This window comes from Bombus pascuorum, chromosome 1, assembly GCF_905332965.1.
Source record: "Bombus pascuorum chromosome 1, iyBomPasc1.1, whole genome shotgun sequence".
In the NCBI taxonomy this organism is placed as follows: Eukaryota; Metazoa; Arthropoda; class Insecta; order Hymenoptera; family Apidae; genus Bombus; species Bombus pascuorum.
Window position 1 is genome coordinate 30,399,055 of NC_083488.1, and position 20,453 is coordinate 30,419,507.

At 32.4% G+C, this 20,453-nt stretch overlaps 3 protein-coding genes and 1 long non-coding RNA gene across 11 annotated transcripts in view; 2 read left to right on the plus strand and 2 right to left on the minus strand.

The window, feature by feature from the left end:
* The window catches only part of LOC132909954 (protein groucho), a 113,932-nt gene extending 109,880 nt beyond the window's left edge, over positions 1 to 4,052 (plus strand). For all 6 annotated transcript variants that reach the window (XM_060965243.1, XM_060965259.1, XM_060965277.1 and 3 more), the window contains one exon: positions 631 to 4,052. In XM_060965243.1, coding sequence (XP_060821226.1) covers positions 631 to 738 — 108 coding nt within the window. In that variant the 3' untranslated portion in view covers positions 739 to 4,052. The remainder of the gene's footprint in view (positions 1 to 630) is intronic.
* Positions 4,053 to 4,633: 581 nt separating this feature from the next.
* LOC132909946 (integrator complex subunit 3) lies at positions 4,634 to 12,253 on the minus strand. Of its 2 annotated transcripts, none has more exons than XM_060965229.1 (10): positions 11,901 to 12,253; positions 10,848 to 11,446; positions 10,205 to 10,766; positions 9,943 to 10,138; positions 9,250 to 9,388; positions 8,606 to 9,151; positions 8,439 to 8,532; positions 7,950 to 8,317; positions 7,292 to 7,868; positions 4,634 to 7,201 (listed from the first exon to the last, which is right to left on the minus strand). In XM_060965229.1, the coding sequence occupies exons 1-10, from the start codon at positions 11,973 to 11,975 to the stop codon at positions 7,127 to 7,129; spliced, it is 3,231 nt and encodes a 1,076-aa protein (XP_060821212.1). In that variant the 5' UTR covers positions 11,976 to 12,253; the 3' UTR covers positions 4,634 to 7,126. The 2 variants fall into 2 exon arrangements, with proteins under 2 accessions (XP_060821212.1, XP_060821202.1); XM_060965219.1 differs by having other exon boundaries at positions 9,250 to 9,415.
* A 151-nt stretch (positions 12,254 to 12,404) lies between these two features.
* Positions 12,405 to 15,048, plus strand: LOC132910010 (uncharacterized). Its single transcript, XR_009658660.1, has 2 exons — positions 12,405 to 13,579; positions 14,202 to 15,048. It is a non-coding gene; the product is annotated as an uncharacterized LOC132910010 (long non-coding RNA).
* Positions 15,049 to 15,305: 257 nt separating this feature from the next.
* LOC132910000 (tetratricopeptide repeat protein 31-like) lies at positions 15,306 to 18,504 on the minus strand. Of its 2 annotated transcripts, none has more exons than XM_060965315.1 (5): positions 18,033 to 18,504; positions 17,611 to 17,820; positions 17,386 to 17,539; positions 17,208 to 17,308; positions 15,306 to 17,121 (listed from the first exon to the last, which is right to left on the minus strand). In XM_060965315.1, exons 1-5 carry the CDS (start codon positions 18,054 to 18,056, stop codon positions 16,879 to 16,881), a joined length of 732 nt encoding a protein of 243 aa, XP_060821298.1. In that variant the 5' UTR covers positions 18,057 to 18,504; the 3' UTR covers positions 15,306 to 16,878. The 2 variants fall into 2 exon arrangements, with proteins under 2 accessions (XP_060821298.1, XP_060821308.1); XM_060965325.1 differs by having other exon boundaries at positions 18,023 to 18,504.
* Positions 18,505 to 20,453: the final 1,949 nt, after the last annotated feature.

A 20,453-nucleotide genomic window follows, 5' to 3' on the forward strand; every position in this document is an offset into this window, starting at 1 on the left:
TCGAGACGACTAGCTGAATATAAATAAAGAGGGATCTTAGTCACCATTTAATTTTGAACGACGCAAACTGCTATCTAGAAGCGGTTAGGACGTTTCGTTACACTTATTTGAAAAACTCTGATAAATTTTACTCGACTCGAGTAACGAAATATCAGCAAGTATCCGACTACTTACCTACAGTGGTAGAAAGTATTTTTGTACGCTATTGCATCGTTTCAGGTAGTTTAATTTTCGTATCGTTTAATATCACATACTTTCGTACGACTACGAAGATTTGACACTATGAAAATGAAAGGCGTAGAACCTGATAAACATTGAAAAATAAGAGTACGTACAGATACTTTTTGCCACTGTATATGTATATACAGTGTTTGGCGTTATGCACAAAATACGCAAGTCCCCAAATTCTTTTCTTGCTACGAGTTTTAGTGAGTCAGATGTCAGCCATATTTTTCATAATTCGAGAAAAGAACTTTGCGTCCACTAAGAGTTCGTTGCATGCTCGTGAGAGATGTACTATTCTCTGCGTGTATCGTTGGGCGTAATTAACGCGTCGTGTTGCGTGGAAGTAAGACAAAATAGCAGATCTCCGAACAACCACATGGGAATCCATATCAATTCTTTTTACAGTCGAAGGAGTCTTCGTCGGTGTTGAGCTGCGACATCTCTGCCGACGACAAATATATCGTGACTGGATCCGGTGACAAAAAGGCCACTGTATACGAAGTGATTTACTAGACGTGCACGGTAAAGACGTTTCACGCTTTCCTCCCTTGGTCGAAACCTGAACTCTGTAACACGCTCTCCCTTTTCGCGGGGGAGATCCTACAAGTGAGACTTTTTAGCAGCCTTAGGAACATAGACTGTTACTATATTGTGTATATATGCATAACAAGTCTGTATTAACGATAGAAACCGTGATCGAAAGAAACAAAGAATAGACGAAAGAACAGAGGAAAGAGAAAGAGAGAGAGAGAGAGAGAGAAATAGTGATAAAAAAAAGTAAACAAAAAAAAAACGAAGGAGAGGGACTAATGCTAATTATGACGACGATCAAGAAACCAATGTGTGTGCCAGAGAAAAAGCTGTACATGTATATTTAGGAGTTGCGTGTGCGTGACCCAACTGTACGTACAACCGTGTGATTTAAACGTAGAGAGAACTTTCTTTGTCGCGTGTATACAACGAGAACGTGTTAATGGGACGTTACCAAGCGATTTTGCATGCGCGTTAAGTGACCAGGAGAGCCTTGCAAATGGTGATGCTAGATACGGTTTCGTATTAAGTACCTAATTATAGAATCAACATGCCCAAGATGACATCATACGACAGATAAAACACGTGAAGAACGAACAGTCGAAGCCTGTCTAACAAAAAATTATACTTGTTCTCGCCTATTGTAATTTTCTTCAAAACTTTTACAACTTTTGCAATCGCTGTCCCTTAACGTGTCTACGACCACGATAACGAGTCGACGAATACTATTGCTGTATACATAGATGATGTACACGTGGAATCGTTTCGAGAAAATCGCTGGTCGTAGTTACATACTTTGGATAATGCGTTTCGCTATAGACTACAAACAAAGTATAGTCGATTAATACTTTGTGCTGTCGTGAACAAGAAAAAAGAAGGAAAAAGAAGGCAGGTGAAAAATAAATGTACATCGAATTTATTTATTTCGTATAAAATTGTTCGTTTCGTTGGAACACTATAGTCACTATAGTCAGAGGATTCGGTCGTTCAAATATTCATGCATCATCCAAACTATCGAAGCAACGACTGGAAATATCACGAGAGATTCATTTCGAAGTCATTGACGGAGGATGATCGCGCTGTTTCTCCTTAAAAGAAAGAAAGGAAAGTAAACACGAGACTTGTACCATGGGAGCAGTGTTGTGTATTCTCTACATCCCGATCAACCACAATTATTAATTAATTTTAAATATATAGATAAAAAACGATTGTCTTTTCTGTTCAAGAAAGCTTACGTGAATAATTATTCGAATCTTTTTCAGCGAATACTTTTACATCCATGGGTAAGTAATTGCTTAATACTTTACAACCTGATCAAAATCAACGAGAATTTATGCACATTATTGCACATTAAGCTCGAATGATTTGTAAGCATGAAGAATCAGCTAGAAAATGGTTGATTCGATTATACCAATCAGAAAGGGAATACAGAACATCCTGGAATATCAATCTTAATTATTGCTGGCATAAATGTTTTAATAGACAGTATTTTATTCGTTGTTAAGTCATCAAATTCAAATAATTATTTTCTAATTAAAAATCGCATTTTTTATTGAAATCTTTTAATATAATAGTAATAGAATTATTATTTAATCATTCAATTAAAAATAATAATTTTCTTAATAAAGTAAGTACGCAAAATTAATCTGTTATAAACAATGTTTGGACGTTTTGATTTACGCGCATCTACGCTGCGCAGCACGTGACCAAACACGTTATAAGTGCGTTAAAACATGTCCTGTCACGTCTCTTGTGCCAACAAATCATTCGATCGTATCGTAAATTATTTTACTGTACGTCTATCGCATTTCCAAATATGCAACCAAAGTTAAACTTTTATTGTACACACTTGAAATATATTTAATCCTTGAAAATTGTATTAACTATACAAGTAGCAACAACAAGATGCACGATCTTACTACAATGTTATTGGCACAACGTTAATATATTCTTAATGTTTCTCAAAATTTGTTCTCGATTCCATTCTGTGTTAACTGTATTTGTTTTAAATCGTTTTGAACTACTTGAGAAAGACATCGCTATAGATAAATTTTGCATTTTATGAACCAACCGTTTAATCAACTGTGAAGAGAATGATGCATTAGCTCCCTATTAAGAATATAGCGTTTGTTACAGTCATCTCTGTTATTGATAAGCATACTAACGCGTGATCAATCAAACCACCACGTGATTGTGCGCGTATGTGCATATGAATAATAAACGGAACCTTGTACAAAATCCCTCTATATTCCGATCGACGATTTTAATTCATTACTAACTGATTGAGTTATGCGACAGCTCAACATTTAAGTATACATACATCTCTGTAAAGTACAATCATATGCACAAACGAGGCGAAACTATTTCTGTATTTGGACTAAATATTAGTTCCGTAGACCAAACTTAAATTAAATCGATCGATTTTTAGTGATGAATAGTGGGCAACAGGTGTCATTTGCCCTAATTGATGGATCTTGTAAAAATTAGCATGCAATAAGATAAACGTAATTGAAACATTTAAGTCGTCCCTGTAAAAGTTATAACATAAAAGAATACATGATTATAAAAAATATAAGTATAAATATGACAAAAAGTATTTTGAAAGTAATCGTTCTTGAAAAAGACCTGCACATAACCTTAATGGAATGAAGTAGTTATGGGGTTACTTTTTATATGAACGATTTAACTGAGTCGATTACGTGCCGATAAAGAATCTCTTGCCTAAATGTTTAATTAGCGATAAAAAAAGGTAACAGGTAAAGAGATGTACAGATAAATCCTATGCGACCATGACCATTATGCAATATGCACGAATACCGCTTGAAAATGCCGCCTAACGAAAATTGTTAATCTTATTTCATTTTCTTTTTGTTTAAATTTTTCGAGTAAATACAATTAAGATTATCGATAGTAGAACAGATGTGTATTATGAATTAATTGAAACGAATCTATCGATCGATAGAAAGATCCGTTATTTTTCAGCTATACGCTGATAATGTTAGGTTGACGTCTAAAAATGCGCTTTCTATACGCTTTTTCCATGCAACAATGTTTTCGTTGGAGGATATGTACGTGTGCACGTGTGTACGTAAAAGATAGTAAGTAATTATGTCGTTTCTATCTTACCTGCGATATAACGGTGAATGATGATTTTGTAATCACGGTACACGCAATACACATACACACATGTGAAAGGAAAGAAACATTCGAATGAGAAGTGTACACAATCCAAATGGATGTATATGTACATGTATAGCGGAAAGTACGTATCAAGTAAAAATGACGCATCTTAAAAAGTGTTTTTTGGAAAAAATGAAGATCTATTCCATTTTTCCTTTTTAGCTGTAGTAATACGCAAATTGAATACGTATTATACTTTTATTTGTTATTTCGCATCAAGCAATCGCTCCTTCCTCTTTCAGTATGACAACAGAATAAAAATACTAAGCCATGAAATAAATTCGTTTTCACCACATAGTGAATAATTCTGTGGCTCTTCGATGTGTCAATGAAGTAAATTTGTGTTACGCCACGTGCCAAATTGGATAAAATAATGCGTGATTAGTAAATGGCAAATAATAGAAGAAACGTATTTCATCGAATTATAGGTGTTTCCACTAAATACTGTTTGTGATACCATTGCATTTTAGCCGTATTAATTCAGTATTAGCCTTAACAAGTTGGTACGAGCGGTTCTCTCTCTTTAATTTAGTAGTTACGCAGAGGATAGTAACATAAATGGTGTTTTACTATTAATCGTGCAATTTTAATCAAATGCACTTGATGCACGATTTATCGATACTATGTAGTGTGATGTAGCAGGTTTTAATCCTACAGGAAGAGGGAAAGAGAGAGAGAGAGACAGACAGACAGAATATCTTATTATCTTTCTTTAATTTGTCACTATTTTGGTAAAAAATTGTACATATATTACAAACAAGTTTAAAATTTTTTAACATTCATTTGTTTGGTACACAATATGCGCATAATTACTTTGTTTTGTGGTTATCTCATATTGTTCGCATTATGTATACAGGTATCTATAAAAAAGAACAGTACTATGACAAATACAATCTTGAAAACCGATTATTCGTTCGCCGCTGAAAAAGAATTAAAATAGAGAGGAAGGGAGAATCTAGAGAAAGAGGAAACAAACGATAGGAATCACAGGTTTACTTCCGGTAATTTTTCGATGTATTTACATTTACGTGTATCTATGTATACAAGATCGTTAAAAACATTAAATGTTTATGCTCGCATTACGATAATATATTCATGTATTTACATGTGTATCCATGTGTACAAGGTCGTTAAAAAACATTAAATGTTTATAGGTTTATTTTTCGTATTGCCCCGCGCATCATTAATTTCGCGATTTCCTTTCTTTTTTTTGTTTCTTTTTTTGTTTTTTTTTTTTTTACTTATCTGTGTCTCTGTGTTTGTCTCTCTTTCTCTCCCTCTCTCGTGCACACACGTGCTTACTCATTCATATTTCTCATATATTCTCTCTTTTACATTCAATCGTCGTCGTTTTTAAATATTTTCTCACATAACGTCGCAGTTTATGTACAAGTAGAAAAGACCTAATAACAATATCAACTATCACACCTTACACACCATTATAAATGGTTGATACGTACATTACGCGCGTATTAAATAAAGAGACATTCGTACTGGCATAGAAGGCTATTTTTCATCTTGTTCGCCATATGAATGTTCATGGGTCGATTTCCATAGCATCAGAAAGACAAAATTCTCTTTATGGAAAAAAATTTTTTATCGGATTCTTGAAAAAATTTATCGCGCATATACATGCATACATACACATACAAATTCCGTTCTCTCTGGTATGTACAACTAGAAAATACATAACACAGCTACTTATATGTGTACAAGTAACCGATTTTACAGGAAATGTACAGAAGGTGAACGGTGATATTTCACGCTTACGTTCCTTTTCGGACTTAAGTGTACATGACGCCTGGTTCTATACTCGTTGGAAGGTGTCTTTCCAATACATTACTGAATTGATATACTTTAGATAGAATAATAAATTCAATCTACAAAAGTACTAGAGAAACTGTGATCACTACAAAATTATAAACAAATTTATAAGAATTGAAACATACACGTAGAAATTAATAGAAACCTGTAGTAAATACTACTAGCTCGTGGATGTAAAAATATCATAAATATTACGATCAAAAAAAAAGAAGTCGTACGTTCTGTTCTCTCTTTTCTATCAACGTGAAATTTGTGCATTTGCATTAAAATACTTAGTAGCAACGAAAACAGATTCATTGCTTTAGACAAAGATCTATTAGCAAAAATCGACAACCTTCCACCGTGCAAAATATAAAAATTCTTACGTCTTGAGAATGATTTACATCTTGAGGTTGCTTTTACTAAGCGCAGACGTAAAATACATTTGGTCGTAAAACTGTACGCTTCATGCTGGAGTGAGACATTCTCAATATATCCTTCTCCTGCAGAAGGTCCTTAATCCTAATAAAAACCTATTAATGATTCTTACAAATTGCGTTCACAGTTTATGGCAACAACAAGTAACCACGTTTTTTTTTCTTCTTTTTGTTAGGTATAGTGTGAGACGCGAGTCTTACTATAGTTATCGCGTAATGAAAGAGAAAAGAAATAAATTTGGACAATAGGGTCAATAATTATACTAATCGCAAAATCAGTAAACAAATTATTGGTAAGCACTAGCGTGCTGCATTCTTTGATATCGATCACAAAATTATATGAAGGTAACGGATTTTCATTTTTTTTCTTAGAAATAGTGACCACATAAGGTAATACCTTAATGTCGCTTTATCTCCTACAATATTGCCAGATTCAATTTTCAACTCTTAAATTCATATTTTTTGTATGTTTAAGAGTGTATCAAAATAATTTAATTTATGACTAGTTTTGCCTCTCGGTAACCTTATCTGACAGACCATGATAAATTCCTTTGTCTCTGAAGAAAACACCCAGAGTATCCATCTGCCATAGCAAGTTAATCTGTCATACATATTTACCTAGAAAAGCTATAACCAGTATTTATAAATTTATCTTCTTCTCGTTAGATATCACATACATTCTAAATATATTTCGATAGATTGCATTTGACACAAGTAATGAAATTCATGAAAATGCAGAATCTGGCAACGTTGTTAGCATATGGTGTTTGCAAAGTATGTGCAAGATCCTTGTAATCAGTATGTTTCGCTTTCACTTCCCCATACTATATATACAAGTCGCGCTAGATAAACCTATTACGTATACTATATTATCTTACTATTCTTAAGGCTAATTTAGCTTGCTGCACACACGTGACGTGGTCCATGTGACATCTGAAGACACTGGGTGGTCAGTCGCTATCGGAGCCCACTGGATTAATTTTTTTTCTCTTCTTTGCTTGTTTTACATTCACAATTGATTCTTCCTACAGCAACACGATTAAATTCAATTAAAAAAGATACAAACATCTAGGTAGTATCAAAAATAGCTAACTGTAGATTATTTTTAAATTTACCTCACTACTAGATGTACTGTCCAAATGATACCGAGGAAGCGGCCTTTTTGAGCTAGACCTTTCCCTCGTATTAGCACCAGTTTTTCTATGACCTCCTTTACCACCAGCACCTCCGCCACCTCCAGCCGACGCTGCTGCATGTTTTCGTGCTGAGCTTGTTGGTGGAGGCGGAGGAGGTTCATTTTCTTCATTAACTTCCGCAAGTGCAAATAAATCTCCATAACTTTTTCTTAAAGAATCACTACTAGCTGCTTGTGCCTGCTGTAGAGCTCTTTGCATTCCTTCAGAATGATAAAGCTGCAATTCAGCGGACGACATACAATGCTGTCGTAATTGATCCAAATGACCAAGAACTTGTTCGCCAGAGGGTGTACCAGATTGTTGATTATGTTTAGGGCCAGATCGTTTCCGTTTATTTGGACTGGTAGCAGGGTAACGAGTACTCAAAAGATTCGCAAGTAGTTCACTAAGTTTCTCTTCGTAATCACGACACCAGTAACGTAGAGCTGCTACAACAAACATGTCCCCATCCACGTTTTGTCGTGCGAGCAATTGTCGCAGAAGTTCTAACGTTGGTCTATTCAATTATTAATGTTATTAATATTAAATTAAATTCTTTATCTTATTCATTTAGTTTCCTAGTAAATGATTTACTTACTTTTCTTGTTTAAGCATAAACAATATCGACGTTAATGCTTCTGCGTGATCTCGAAATTGCAATTTGGGTAAGACAGGTAATACATAGTCAATTGGAAAATCATGGGCAAAAATAAGCTGCCAAAAACAATATTGCTCAAAAGTTTCCCAATTTAAACTTGCTGTCAAAAGTGATGTAAACGATTCCTTTTTTAACATCTTTAAATGTCCTTGCATTATTTGACAAACCAATTCTTGTAATTGGCATGCATCGACGGTCGAGACAACCAAATGCAATAATTGAACATTTCCAAGAGCCACATTTTGAAAACCCATGTATACATCAGGCACAAGGTAACACAGCATAAATATGTTATCTTCGTGGCAGAGCTATAAAAAAATGATACATCATATACGACTAATAAAAGGATATATAAAGCAAATTAAAACAAATTACAATTTTTACAATTGTTTGTGATATTACAATTTTTAACTTTTAAAACTTACATACCTTCAAATCTGACACTAAACACGCATCTAATTTTTTTTCTCGATTTACACAAAAATCTTTATATACAGATGCTTTAACGTCATTTAACATATTACTGCAATAAAAAAATAATATAATAAAAAGCATACTTTCATTTACTTATGTGTAATTTGTATTCCACTACGAACCTTGGTTCGCCTTCCCGTTTTTCTTCCTCTCTGCCCCAGACTTTCAAAAAATAAAGTAACAGGTAACCTATTCTTGATTGAACGTTTTGTATCTCTGCAAGTACCCGAGCTAGCAGCTTCCGCCTATTGTCCTCTTCTTTACACAACTGAAACTGATTTCGAAACATAACAAATAATGGTGTACTTATACTATCAGTCAAGGCTTCTTCATTCAAATTATCTGATGGAAATATTTGAGATGTAATTTGTGAAGATAAGATCGTTGATATGCAAGAAGCCAGTGCTGGTATAGTTTCTGCATCTATTTCATCCTCTACAACCATTTGTACTATCCTTTCCATCGTTTGACATCTCACTTCATTGTCTGTTTCACTGTGCAAACTTTCTACAGCAGTCCTTAACTCTTCTGGTTCTAAAATTAAATTTAGCTGAGATGTAATATCTTCTTTCCTAGCGATACAATTTGCATTCTTTTGTTCGTTTTTCAACTTCACATTTGCTAATGGAACATCTTCTTCATCTTCTTCCTCTACTTTAGTCACTATCCTATAATGTTAAATATCCTTTAGTGATATAACTATATTTTTAAGCTGAAACATTTAAAGTACTATGTGATAGAAATAGAAATATAAAACAGAATTAACCTTAATGACACCTCGTCTTCTTCATCACTAAAAGCGGGCTCCGAGTCTTGAGTTAGATGATTATTTTCAACTGGTGTATTCGCTGCATTTTCCAGTGTAGCCCCTGGTGTAAGATCCTTATTAAATTCCTCCGTTTTACCTGAATATACAGGAACCTTATTTCCTGCTCAAAAACATCATGCAAAAACCAAAGTTAGTAAGCAATGAATGTGCTATAAGCTTAAGGGAAAGGTGAATAATAAAATTTATTAAAAGAAAAGACCAGAAAATGAGTTTTAAACGATATTTAAAAGAGAAAGATTTGTTAAAACTATGATACATAAACCCAAAATTAATATACATAAATATTTTTCTGTGCTTATATCTATTTGATATGTACATTTGAATATCATAAATATTTATACTATATATTTTTTCAAAACTAAATATGTACCCAAAATTAATATACATAAATATTTTTCCGTGCTTATATCTATTTGATATGTACATTTGAATATCATAAATATTTATACTATATATTTTTTCAAAACTAAATATGTACATTATATAAAAAATAGCATGATTTTAATATGTGATGAATACATAAAAATAAATATATACATGTTTATACATGTGCAATAGTAAGCTTTTTCAGTGCTCTGATTTTGAATGGTCTATAGAAAATGAACATGCAATATAGTGTATTAATTTTACCAGGATCTGCATTAGGCGGTAAACAGAATTCTTTGAATGTTTCTCGTATCTTGGTTCTTAGTTCACGATCTAACTTGGGACTATCAAACAATGGGTAAAGACTCGGCAAAACCCGTTTCTCCAAAATTTGTCGCAACGACAAAAATATTCCATTTCTCACTTTCTCCGTTAAAGGTGGATAGAAATTTGGTATTATCTTTAAACAAAAATTACGTAAATTTTAAAACCGTAATGAAGTGTTGAGATTTACATTATCACTTACTCTGCATAAAAAGTCTAACAATGTGGCAGTGACCGGTGGATGCGATCTCATGGAATTGTGCATGACAAGGATTGCAGGTTCAATGTTCATTATGTTATCCTTTTCAGGTTCAAAAAACAACCAATCATAAAATAAAGCAAGTTTAGCATTACTTGCAGCTACAGTTGATGTACAAGTTGTAAATAACCATCCTATTACTGCCCATCGTGGTATAATATCTGAACATAGTAACTCATTTGTTGGATGAATAACACCAACAATGAATCGTATCAGGTCACATCTCAAAGATTGTGATTCTGGTGTAGCCAGGTACTGCCTTTGAAACCAATCTTGGTATCGTTTATGATTACCAAAACGGACTTGACTGGTTAAAAATACTAATTTCCTTTCCATATCTGGTGTAAGTCTAGATTGAAGAAACCTTCTAGAAGTCCTAGTTTGTAAAAGTTGAAGAACTCCACTGAAATTTGGACAAAGAGACTTTGGATTGTGAAGTATGTCTTTCCAGAGTGCCTCAAATTCAGGTATCCGTGCCACATTTTGTAATAGACGTACTAAATCCCTACAAACATTAATTATCATTTTGTTTATTACAGTCTGGCTTGCATTATAAATATAGACAAAAATATTTCATTTTACTCACCTTCCAATAACCAAACAATCAACCATACGTTCTCTTATTAAAGATACAGTAAATGTAACTTCTTTTTGACGTAAACCAGATAAATGTGGTGCATTATGATCTTCTATTAATCGTAAATAGGTATAAACAATGGATGCTACTAGAAAAGGGAATTTATCAAGCCAAGGTCGATTTTCTTGAAAAATATCTAAAAGTGCATCAACTAGAAACAAATTCCGTGGTGAAATATCACCACCAGCTGCATGCCTTAATAAACTTAAACAAAGATTATCCACACTAGCTACACTGGTTCTTATCATCTCCCTTAACAACCATAATAACTGACTTCTAGTCACATCGTTCAATCTTAGGTATCTTTCAAGTACTAATTGATTAAGATGTACTAACACAATTGCAAGACCATCTCGTGTAATTAATGTCAAATCTCTGTAACTTTTTGGAGCATTTTGAGGATCTGTCAAAATGACTACCAACAATCCTAATGAAACTTCTTCGTGTGTCTTATCCTTACATACAGCATTATTTAATGTATCATGGGCTTCTTTTTCAGATAGCCCTGCAGTCAGGTTTTGGAGCACTGTATAACATCTCTCGAATTTCTGAAAACAGAAAACAAGTTTTTAATATCTTATGACAATAAAATATTTTTAAAATATAGCAAGGAAATGTAAAAAGATATAAAAAGTGTAACATATTTAAAGTTCCGTACTAACAGACTATAAAATTAAATAAAGTTATTAATATTGAGGAAACATTAAAAGTATTTTAGTTCCATATTAAATTGGCAAATTTGATAATATGTATCATTCATTATACCTTTTATTGGATTTTAACGATTAATATTCAATTAAATTATTCATTAATATTCAATTTTCCATTAATAATCAAGAAAAATGAACATTAGAATTATGCAAATGATTCAAATATTGCCGCTAAGACGCGTGGTACGACGTGTGGCGCCGCGCGGTCAGCGACGTGCGCGACCGTCGCAACAATGGCGGAACCCCTAGCACCCGATACGTATCCAGTGACTATTTAAAATATTTATGTTACCTCCTCCAAGTCGTCCTTATTCTCTATGCAACTTGTGCTGAGTAGCCGGGACGCGAGAGTTTTCGTTTGTTCCATAGCTGCTGACTGGCTCACGGCCGTCCCGTGAACGTTATTCTAGGCCCTGTCGAGCCCTCAGCCCTCAGCCCTGTGCCCCTGGCCGCTTGTGCTTGCCTCCGTGCATCGTGATCGTCTCACTGCCTGTTCGCTCTCTATCTTTCTCTCTCTCTCTCTCTCTCTCTTCCACCTTCCCCACTCTTCGTCTCTCGCGCGGTCTCTTCACTCTGTTTATTCCTTACCACGGACCTCCCCGACTCCCTGAACTGTTCCGATGCGATTGCGCATTGATACATGCGCCTCGTCGCTTCTCGGCCTCGCTTCGTGACGTGATCGCTCCCCACTACTAACACCAATCACTTGCTTGACCAATCGCAATCTACCAACCCGTATACACTGATGGATATGGGTGGGGATACCGTAGAAAAGTAGTGCGGCTAACAGGAACGTATTTATTAAAGGCGCGCATCTAGAGGACGGTCACCTCAAAGTGTCTCTGAACCTTCGAAGCAGTGTACTCACTATGCCAAACTTCGTGCAAAAGGGTTTAGTCTTCCCGCGTTTAAACGGTTCGTTTCAGGTGTCACACGATTGTGTATTGATTATTTTTTTCTTGTACGGACTATAGAACTGTATGTACGCATATATTCATACAATTGTATTGCAAATACTTCATTACGCAAAGACACACTAATGTTTATTGTTATTGAAACAGATGTAACGTACAATGCATTAATATGCACATATCACTTTGCGTTACAATAGTATTACAATCGAGTGAAAAATAACAAAGATTCTTTGCAACTTGAATTGTTAAGTTACGAAATACAAATATTAATGTATTCTAGTAAACCGCTGCATGCATTTGAAAGTTTCAGGTCAACAATAAGACTTATAATAGAAGATACACGTACATACTCGTATACGTAACTATTACAGTATCTAACTCTAAAGACTAAGTAAAATAGAATAACAAGTCGTTAAAATAAAATCAATAATAAATTTGTAGGAAGTCAGAATGGTACTACGAGGTCATCGGCATCTTGACTTCAAATTACATAGAACTTTATAAAAATAACTCAATCATTGTTATAAAATTGTTAACTAATAAAAATTAAATTTTGTAAATGTATATAACTTTCTTTAAAAATTCATATATTTTAAAAAATAGAGAGACATATATTTAAACAACATAGTTCATAGAAAGAATTACGTCAAAAATTATGAAAATTGTTCACATTGGTGACGCTGAAGACTACCATTTACTTTATCGTAGATACATCCCTGCGGTTTATGCTTGCGCATGCGCGTATCTGTACGCACGAAGAGGTACTCGACTAATCGCATCGGGTGCCCCGGCCACGCTTCCCGCTCTTCGTTTCCTCGTGTTATTTAGTGAACGTCTTTACGTTCTTTTCCGAATTCTTGTTATTTTGTGGTTACCCAAACGTCACGCGATACCTTTGAATTTTGCGCATTAGTTATAATTGCATATATTAAAGACATCCTCTGGGTATACAGAATTTCTGCGCATCAATACGTTCGTGCAACGTCAACCTAACCCCCAATAAGTGCAGGAGCCACGGACCTGACATTCCATTACGATGTATAAGGCTTTCCTCCAGGTATCCGTGGTGCTATAACCCCATTTTCCTTTCTCTTTCTTGTTCTAATACACATATGCATACTCAATTTCGTTTCCTTTTACGATTACTTTTTCGTTATTTGGTTATGATTCGACTCGAGGTCATCTCTAGCTTGTTAAGTTTACACAGATGTAGAAACTCTGTTGCTTCGAGTTCATAGATAATAAATAAAATTAAAAGAGTTGTATTCGATTGTATTCGATTCTTATCGTTTTAATTTAGTATTTGAACAACATATGTTGATTCGTTGCGTTGGATCGTAATAAAAGTTAATTAGAAATGCAGATATTAATGTATGAGATTTTTAAACAACTTTCTATTCGACGTTGAAATGATTGTTGCAACGAACATTTCATTAAAGAAAAACGGTTTTATTCAAATTGCGTACTATTATATCTTGGTTTAATTTTTAATTTATTCAACTATGATTCAACTATGTACATTACTTTCATATCTTGTACTTTATTAACATTTTTTATTGTAATACAAAATAAACAGCGAAATAAAAATGTGTATATTATCAATCTTTTTACAAACTTGATAAAAAAATGCTTGGTTTTATATGTTATTAATCAAACACTCAGATGTATACCCTTCGAAGGTTCCAAGAGAAATAGCCCTGCTGAACATTTTACGATTGTACAATGCTTGCTTACTTGTAAACGTCAATGAACGCATGCGCATAAGAGAGTACCGTGAATAGTCTGTCATCAGGTTCGTATATAAGATGGAGACACGAAAGAGGGAAACATACCCAAAATATAGTAAAAATAATTTATCTCAATTTCATTAGTAAAATTTATGTCTTGTTCAAGTAATTATATCGTTTCGCACGTCATAAGAAGTTAAAAATAGATTAAACGTTTTAAGAAATAAAAGAACGTTATTCTATAACAAAGTTATTGATTTTTTAATATTCTATAAAAATCTACTGCTTGATATATTAATATTATTTTTTCAATGAAAATTTACAGATTATGTAGGCATTATAAACTTTGATCTATCTCATTAACTTTCTTGCAGTGATCTATCGCGCTGTTATATTTATTACTTATTATAATTACGTATAAACGTATAAGCAAATTTAATATTTATTCAAGAAAAGATAACATGTTCTAAAGGTCCAAGGCGCAATGTTCTATAATTCATTCAAATGTTTTATGCTAACAGAACTATTATATATCTATATTCGTTGTTATATATCTATGAATTGTAAACAATTCGAAAGAATATGTATGTACTTAGTAAGTAACAGATTGTACATTTGAATTTGCACGTAATGAGCTCTCAGTGATCTACGGATAACTGAGTTCGGAGCACCTGGCGCACAGCCAATGCGGTTGAGAAAAACGTGTTAGTATCACTAACATCTTTCATTAAGGACAGATACATATTGTACATACATGTATGTATTCTTTGTATTTCGTATATAACAATTTTATATTTAAGGTATTCATATAATAATTTTTGTACAATATGTATTGTTAAATAAATATATATATATATATATATATATATATATATATATATATACAATATATATATTATATATATATACAATATTATATATATACAATATATATATAATTATACAATATATATATATATTGTATAATTATATATATGATGTATTTATTATATTTAATATAAAAACTTTTTTTTCTATTTTTTTCATTTTTGTATGGAATGTCAAAAATTTTGTGGGTTTAATGTACACGAAAATGTATTCTCATTATATTCGTAGTTGAATAATATATAAATAATGTTAATAATTAATTTACAAGAAATTCAGCCATGCATTTGCTACGATATTGATTCGTTACGTTGGAATTAATATAATAATTCATCGCATAACGGGTTATAAATGGAAGAATAATATAATGATGCTTACCGAACTGAGTATAGTATATGTATTGCGGTTAAATAAAAAATTATCGTTATTATGTATAATTGCTAATTACATGTTTTTACGGAGGTGAAATATGATATTAGTGACAATATGCATACATATTTCAGCCGATTAATTTTAAAATGATGTACGGGAAAATGGTCAATTTACAAAGGGTTATAATATAGTGTAATTGTCACATAATAATAGCTTAGTTTGCGAAAAAATTCGATAGATCTCAATAATTTAATCTAATCGACTTTAAAGAATAATAGAAGCACATCAAATAATTACATGAAATTCCTGAAACTAATATTTCTGTTTCTAAGTGTTACTATTAATTATTCACGTTTTCCTATCTATATATATAATCTATGCACATAAATAGTTCTCACGAAGTAACTTAATGAGATTAAGCTTACTATAAGTCATATCTATATCAAAAATTCTTGGATACTTAGCAACAGTATTGAATTACTAAAATCATTAAAATAAAAGAGATATACACAATTCTATAGAAGTGTATTTGGGAAATTTAATATTAATTGTGTTTTAACTTATGTACATTCATATTTGTAATAGAGACATAGTATGCAATATATTTAATGTTTAAAATTTAAATAATATGGTTTATTGTATATGTGTATATTAAATGCATATATTAAGAAATTCTGAATTTTCATTGGTTATTATATCAGACAAGAAATTAAACAGTTGTTATTCAAATGATTATATTTAGTTAGAATATTTCTTACGTTTATTGTGACAAGTAGTGCAAAAAGTTGAGTGTAAATAATTATTCTTTATATTAAGAATAAGATATTCGTTGTATGAATCAGATGAAGGTAATATGTTTAAATTATTTGATTCTACGATATGACTATGATAAAGTATAAATAGCATAAATTACTTTTCGCCAATATTTATCAAAATTGAAACATTTCATATTTTTAAATATTCATATAATTTATATAACGATTAAAGATCTTCTTATGATTTGCAATTTTGAATTATTTGTACTACATAACTTACCAATAATTATATTATCATTGCAGCCTTATTTCCTGTGATACATCTCAAAAGGATTAAAATATTATATTTGTAATAGATGGATTCAATTATTAATTAGGAAATGTTGCTCTATATAAAAATTTCTAAACGTAAAATATAAGGAAATATTGAAATTCTGGCACGTGTTCTCAATACTTTAAAATTGTTTAACGGTAACAGAAGTATAAAATGTAAACAGTACCAATAAAACCTTCTGTCAATGCAATAACATTGATCATAAACATTCAGTGCATTCTTGAGATGCTAAAAAGTGTATAAATTTAAAATTTACATAAAAATGTATGTAAGTCATTATTAATATCATTAGTATCAAAGCACACTACGATTTTCCTTTCCTGAATCTTTGTCGTGCTTGTGCTTTACTATATTTTGAATGTTTTTCCTTCTCGTTATTCATTTCTGCTTCAACATCATCAAATTCTTCTTTATTATCACCAAAGAGATCCTTTGGAGGTTCCAAAAGTGATTTTCTTTGACACTTTACAAAATAACGGAATCCCTTTGCAATGCCAAAACCTAGCATTGCTATAGACATCGTTAATAAGGCCATCAAAAGAGGATGCTGCATCCAATGAAAAAGAATGAAATAACCATTATAAGCATTCATCCCAACATTGATTTCTAAGAATATTAAACTGATACATATACCGTTAATGTGGGTTTATTTGTAAAAACATAATCAGCGATTACAACTATTACTCCAAGTATGATACCAACACCAGCACCAAGCCAAGGTATTTGTTGATCAGCTACAAAATAATTACCATATTAAAACATCATATAAGACATTTTCATTATAATTATCTGAATATCTTGAATGCTATACCTCGTTTGTCTTTAATTAATAATTGTCTTACTCTGTTCATTGCTTCTAAAATCGTTGGTTCATTTGGTTGACAGAATAAAGCTTTATTGTAAGATTGAAGTGCTTCACTAAAGTGGAAGGTTTGTGACTCTACTTCAGCCTTTCTAAAATAACCCTACAAAAATTTTGAATATACTTATGTCATAATATACTTATTGAAGTATTTTATAAAAAGCACTCTTGTACCTTAGTCCAATCAGGTTTTAATTGAATTGTCATTAATGCATCTTCCATTGCAAAATGATATTGTTGTAATTTTAAGAATGCAAATGATCGATTACTATACAAGGAGTAATTTTGTGGGTCTAGTTTAATGGCATGAGTGTAATGAAACATAGCCTCTACATACTTTTGTTCTTTCACACACGCGTTTCCGCGTTCCTTGAAGATTTGTACCTTCAATGAAATTGAGATAATGTAATAAGTGAATCACTGCAATGTTAACTTTAAATTTATTCACACAACATAATATCATTAATATAACATTCTGTATCAATTTATATTATAAAATCTTACCTTCTGATTATCAAACAATAAATACAATTATGTAGTCATCAAATAAAAAGTGTAAATACTAAAATATAGATATGAAACTTACAAATGCTTACCTCTGCTTCCCGTGTGTTCGACATAATTTAGAATGACTTTGGCAATCGGTTACTTAAAATAAGTTTTTTAAATTATGTAACATACGCGTTATCATTGTCCTTCGAGCAAGTTCTAAGTAATCTGTTATCTAAATATAAGAAATAGTCAACAATAAGAACCAACCGAAACACCTGCCATGACTTTTTCACCGGTAACTACATGCGCAGCGAGCATTGACATGTGATACTGCACTGCGCATAAGCCTTCTACCCGGTCGTCGCGGTCGTCAGCTGCAAACTGTAGTACTTTGTTGAGTTTAACTAGAACAAGAACAGACGTTGATTCTATTCTTTTTGATACTTGACGTTTTTCCATTGGATATTGTTGAAGAGACATCCCTATAAAAATGAGTTAACGATTTTCACAAAGTGAGCATAATTTTGCGACACGATCTTAAAAAGGCAATTGAATAGTTGTCAATAAAAGGTTACGCTTATACGCTTAAATTAGATTATGTACATATAATGTAAGATCAAGATAAAACGAAATAAAGATATAAACTTATTTATCTATGTTATGTTTATATAACTCCTCTTAACGTACGATGAAACTTGCAAGAAATTTCGAGTGATGTAGAACGTTCAACCGCGAAAGAATATAAGAACTAAGAAAAAATAGAAAAGAAAATACAAAGATATTTTTTGTCATCATTTTAATGTTTGAAATTCTCCATTTCATACAAATTAAGTGGGGGCATTATAATACAAACTTAAAATATATACATCGATATTTCGTAAAACATCTCAAATAACTATGCAACTCATTCATTTAATCCATAATCTATAGATCTCTTTCCGTTATTATTGATTTATTTATTTACTTTTTTTTGTATGCTCGAACCTACTTCGTGTATACTGTGCAACGAAACTGGCAAGTCGTTTGAATAAATATTTTTTTGTTTTTTTAGTTTTTTTTTTTTTTTTTTGCTTAATTAGCCGCCAAAATGAATCACGGCCGTTGTATTTTTTAATAAAGAGCGTTCATAGTAAATGGAGAATCGAATACGAGCTCATTTTTTGTCAGTTCGACGAATGGAACTTGAGGTTTCTCGACATTAATGACGAAATGAACCTCTATTCGGATTATCGACGAAACGACAGGCACTAATAGCGAGTGTCGAAATTACTTTATCCGGATCGATTGTTTACATCGATCGCTCGAGAGCAATAACCTTTATCGTAAAACCGTAGTTTCCGATCGATTTTTCATTTCTTTTTCTTTTTCGATGACTTAACTCGATGACATTTGCTCGTTCCTTTTCTACTAATACATATATCGTCACGATATTTTCGGCCATGAATAAATCTTAGCGAAAATAACGGATGTAGTGGCCATTTCTCGAGCACAATATGAAAAAAAGAATCGATACAGCGGACAGATTAGGAATTCTTACGATTATTGGAGGACAAATGGCAAACATTTGCTTTCTCGCCAAGTTACTGTATTTATTATTGCCCAAGTGGGACGGAAGTCACGGATGATTTGGCACTCCTGTTTTAATTTGCTAACGCCTATTCACCTGCACGTTCCTTTTTCTTCCACTTTACCCTGCGTGCCTTTTTTATTTTTGTTCCATCATTCTTTTAATAGACGCAAATTAATAACAAATTGTGAAATAGACACATATGTTGAGAAACGATTACTATTCGATACAAAACACATTTATTAATTAGAAATCGTGCAATTTCGCTTGCATGTTCTCACCAAATCTCAAGAATGAAATGAACTGATTTTGAAACAATGTTACGCAAGTTTATCGGATACAATGGAATACGGTTGACTTAAGTGAGAACAGGATGATTTAAGTATGCACGCAGAACGCGACAAAACAGAACAAAAAAGAACAAGCAGGAAAGAGATGAATCCGCACCGGGACGAAAACTCGTTTTCTACGCGCAATCACGTGCGCGATTCGATCGTTGAGTCGATCCGATTCTCCATTCGCCGTGTTACGATTCGCTTTTCAACTTTTTTTTCCTTTTTGTTTTTCTTTTGTTTCCTTATGCACAACCCACATCAGTATTGTTATTCGTTACTGTAAATTGTAAGTGTAAATTGATATTTGTTTTGTCCACGCTTAAAATACATTTTATACATATTCCGTCTACATTCTCTCATATAGTTGTCACCATAATCGTCGTCGTAATCAATAAATCGTTAAGCAGTAGTCGTCATCAAGAAAAAAACACAATTTACCATAATACATACATATATAATATATAATTATATATGTATATATATATATATATATATTAAAATTTGTTGACATACTCGCTCTCTTTCTCTTCATTCGGCAAAAAGAACATCATCATTCTTTTTATGCGTCAATCATATCTCCATTACACTCGCAAGTTCTCTCATCGTCATCTTCTCTTACTTCT

Excerpts from the sequence above, each read along its gene's own strand:
- LOC132909946 (XM_060965219.1), bottom strand. The coding sequence starts at position 11,975 with ATGGAACAAACGAAAACTCTCGCGTCCCGGCTACTCAGCACAAGTTGC. Across the intron at positions 10,767-10,847 it reads GATTGTTTGGTTATTGGAAG|GGATTTAGTACGTCTATTAC; the intron begins GTGAGTAAAATG and ends TAATGTTTGTAG. Across the intron at positions 8,318-8,438 it reads GTTTAGTGTCAGATTTGAAG|CTCTGCCACGAAGATAACAT; the intron begins GTATGTAAGTTT and ends ATTTTTTTATAG.
- LOC132910000 (XM_060965315.1), bottom strand. The coding sequence starts at position 18,056 with ATGTCGAACACACGGGAAGCAGAG. Across the intron at positions 17,540-17,610 it reads TAAAACCTGATTGGACTAAG|GGTTATTTTAGAAAGGCTGA; the intron begins GTACAAGAGTGC and ends AAATTTTTGTAG. Across the intron at positions 17,122-17,207 it reads CAAATAAACCCACATTAACG|CATCCTCTTTTGATGGCCTT; the intron begins GTATATGTATCA and ends CATTGGATGCAG.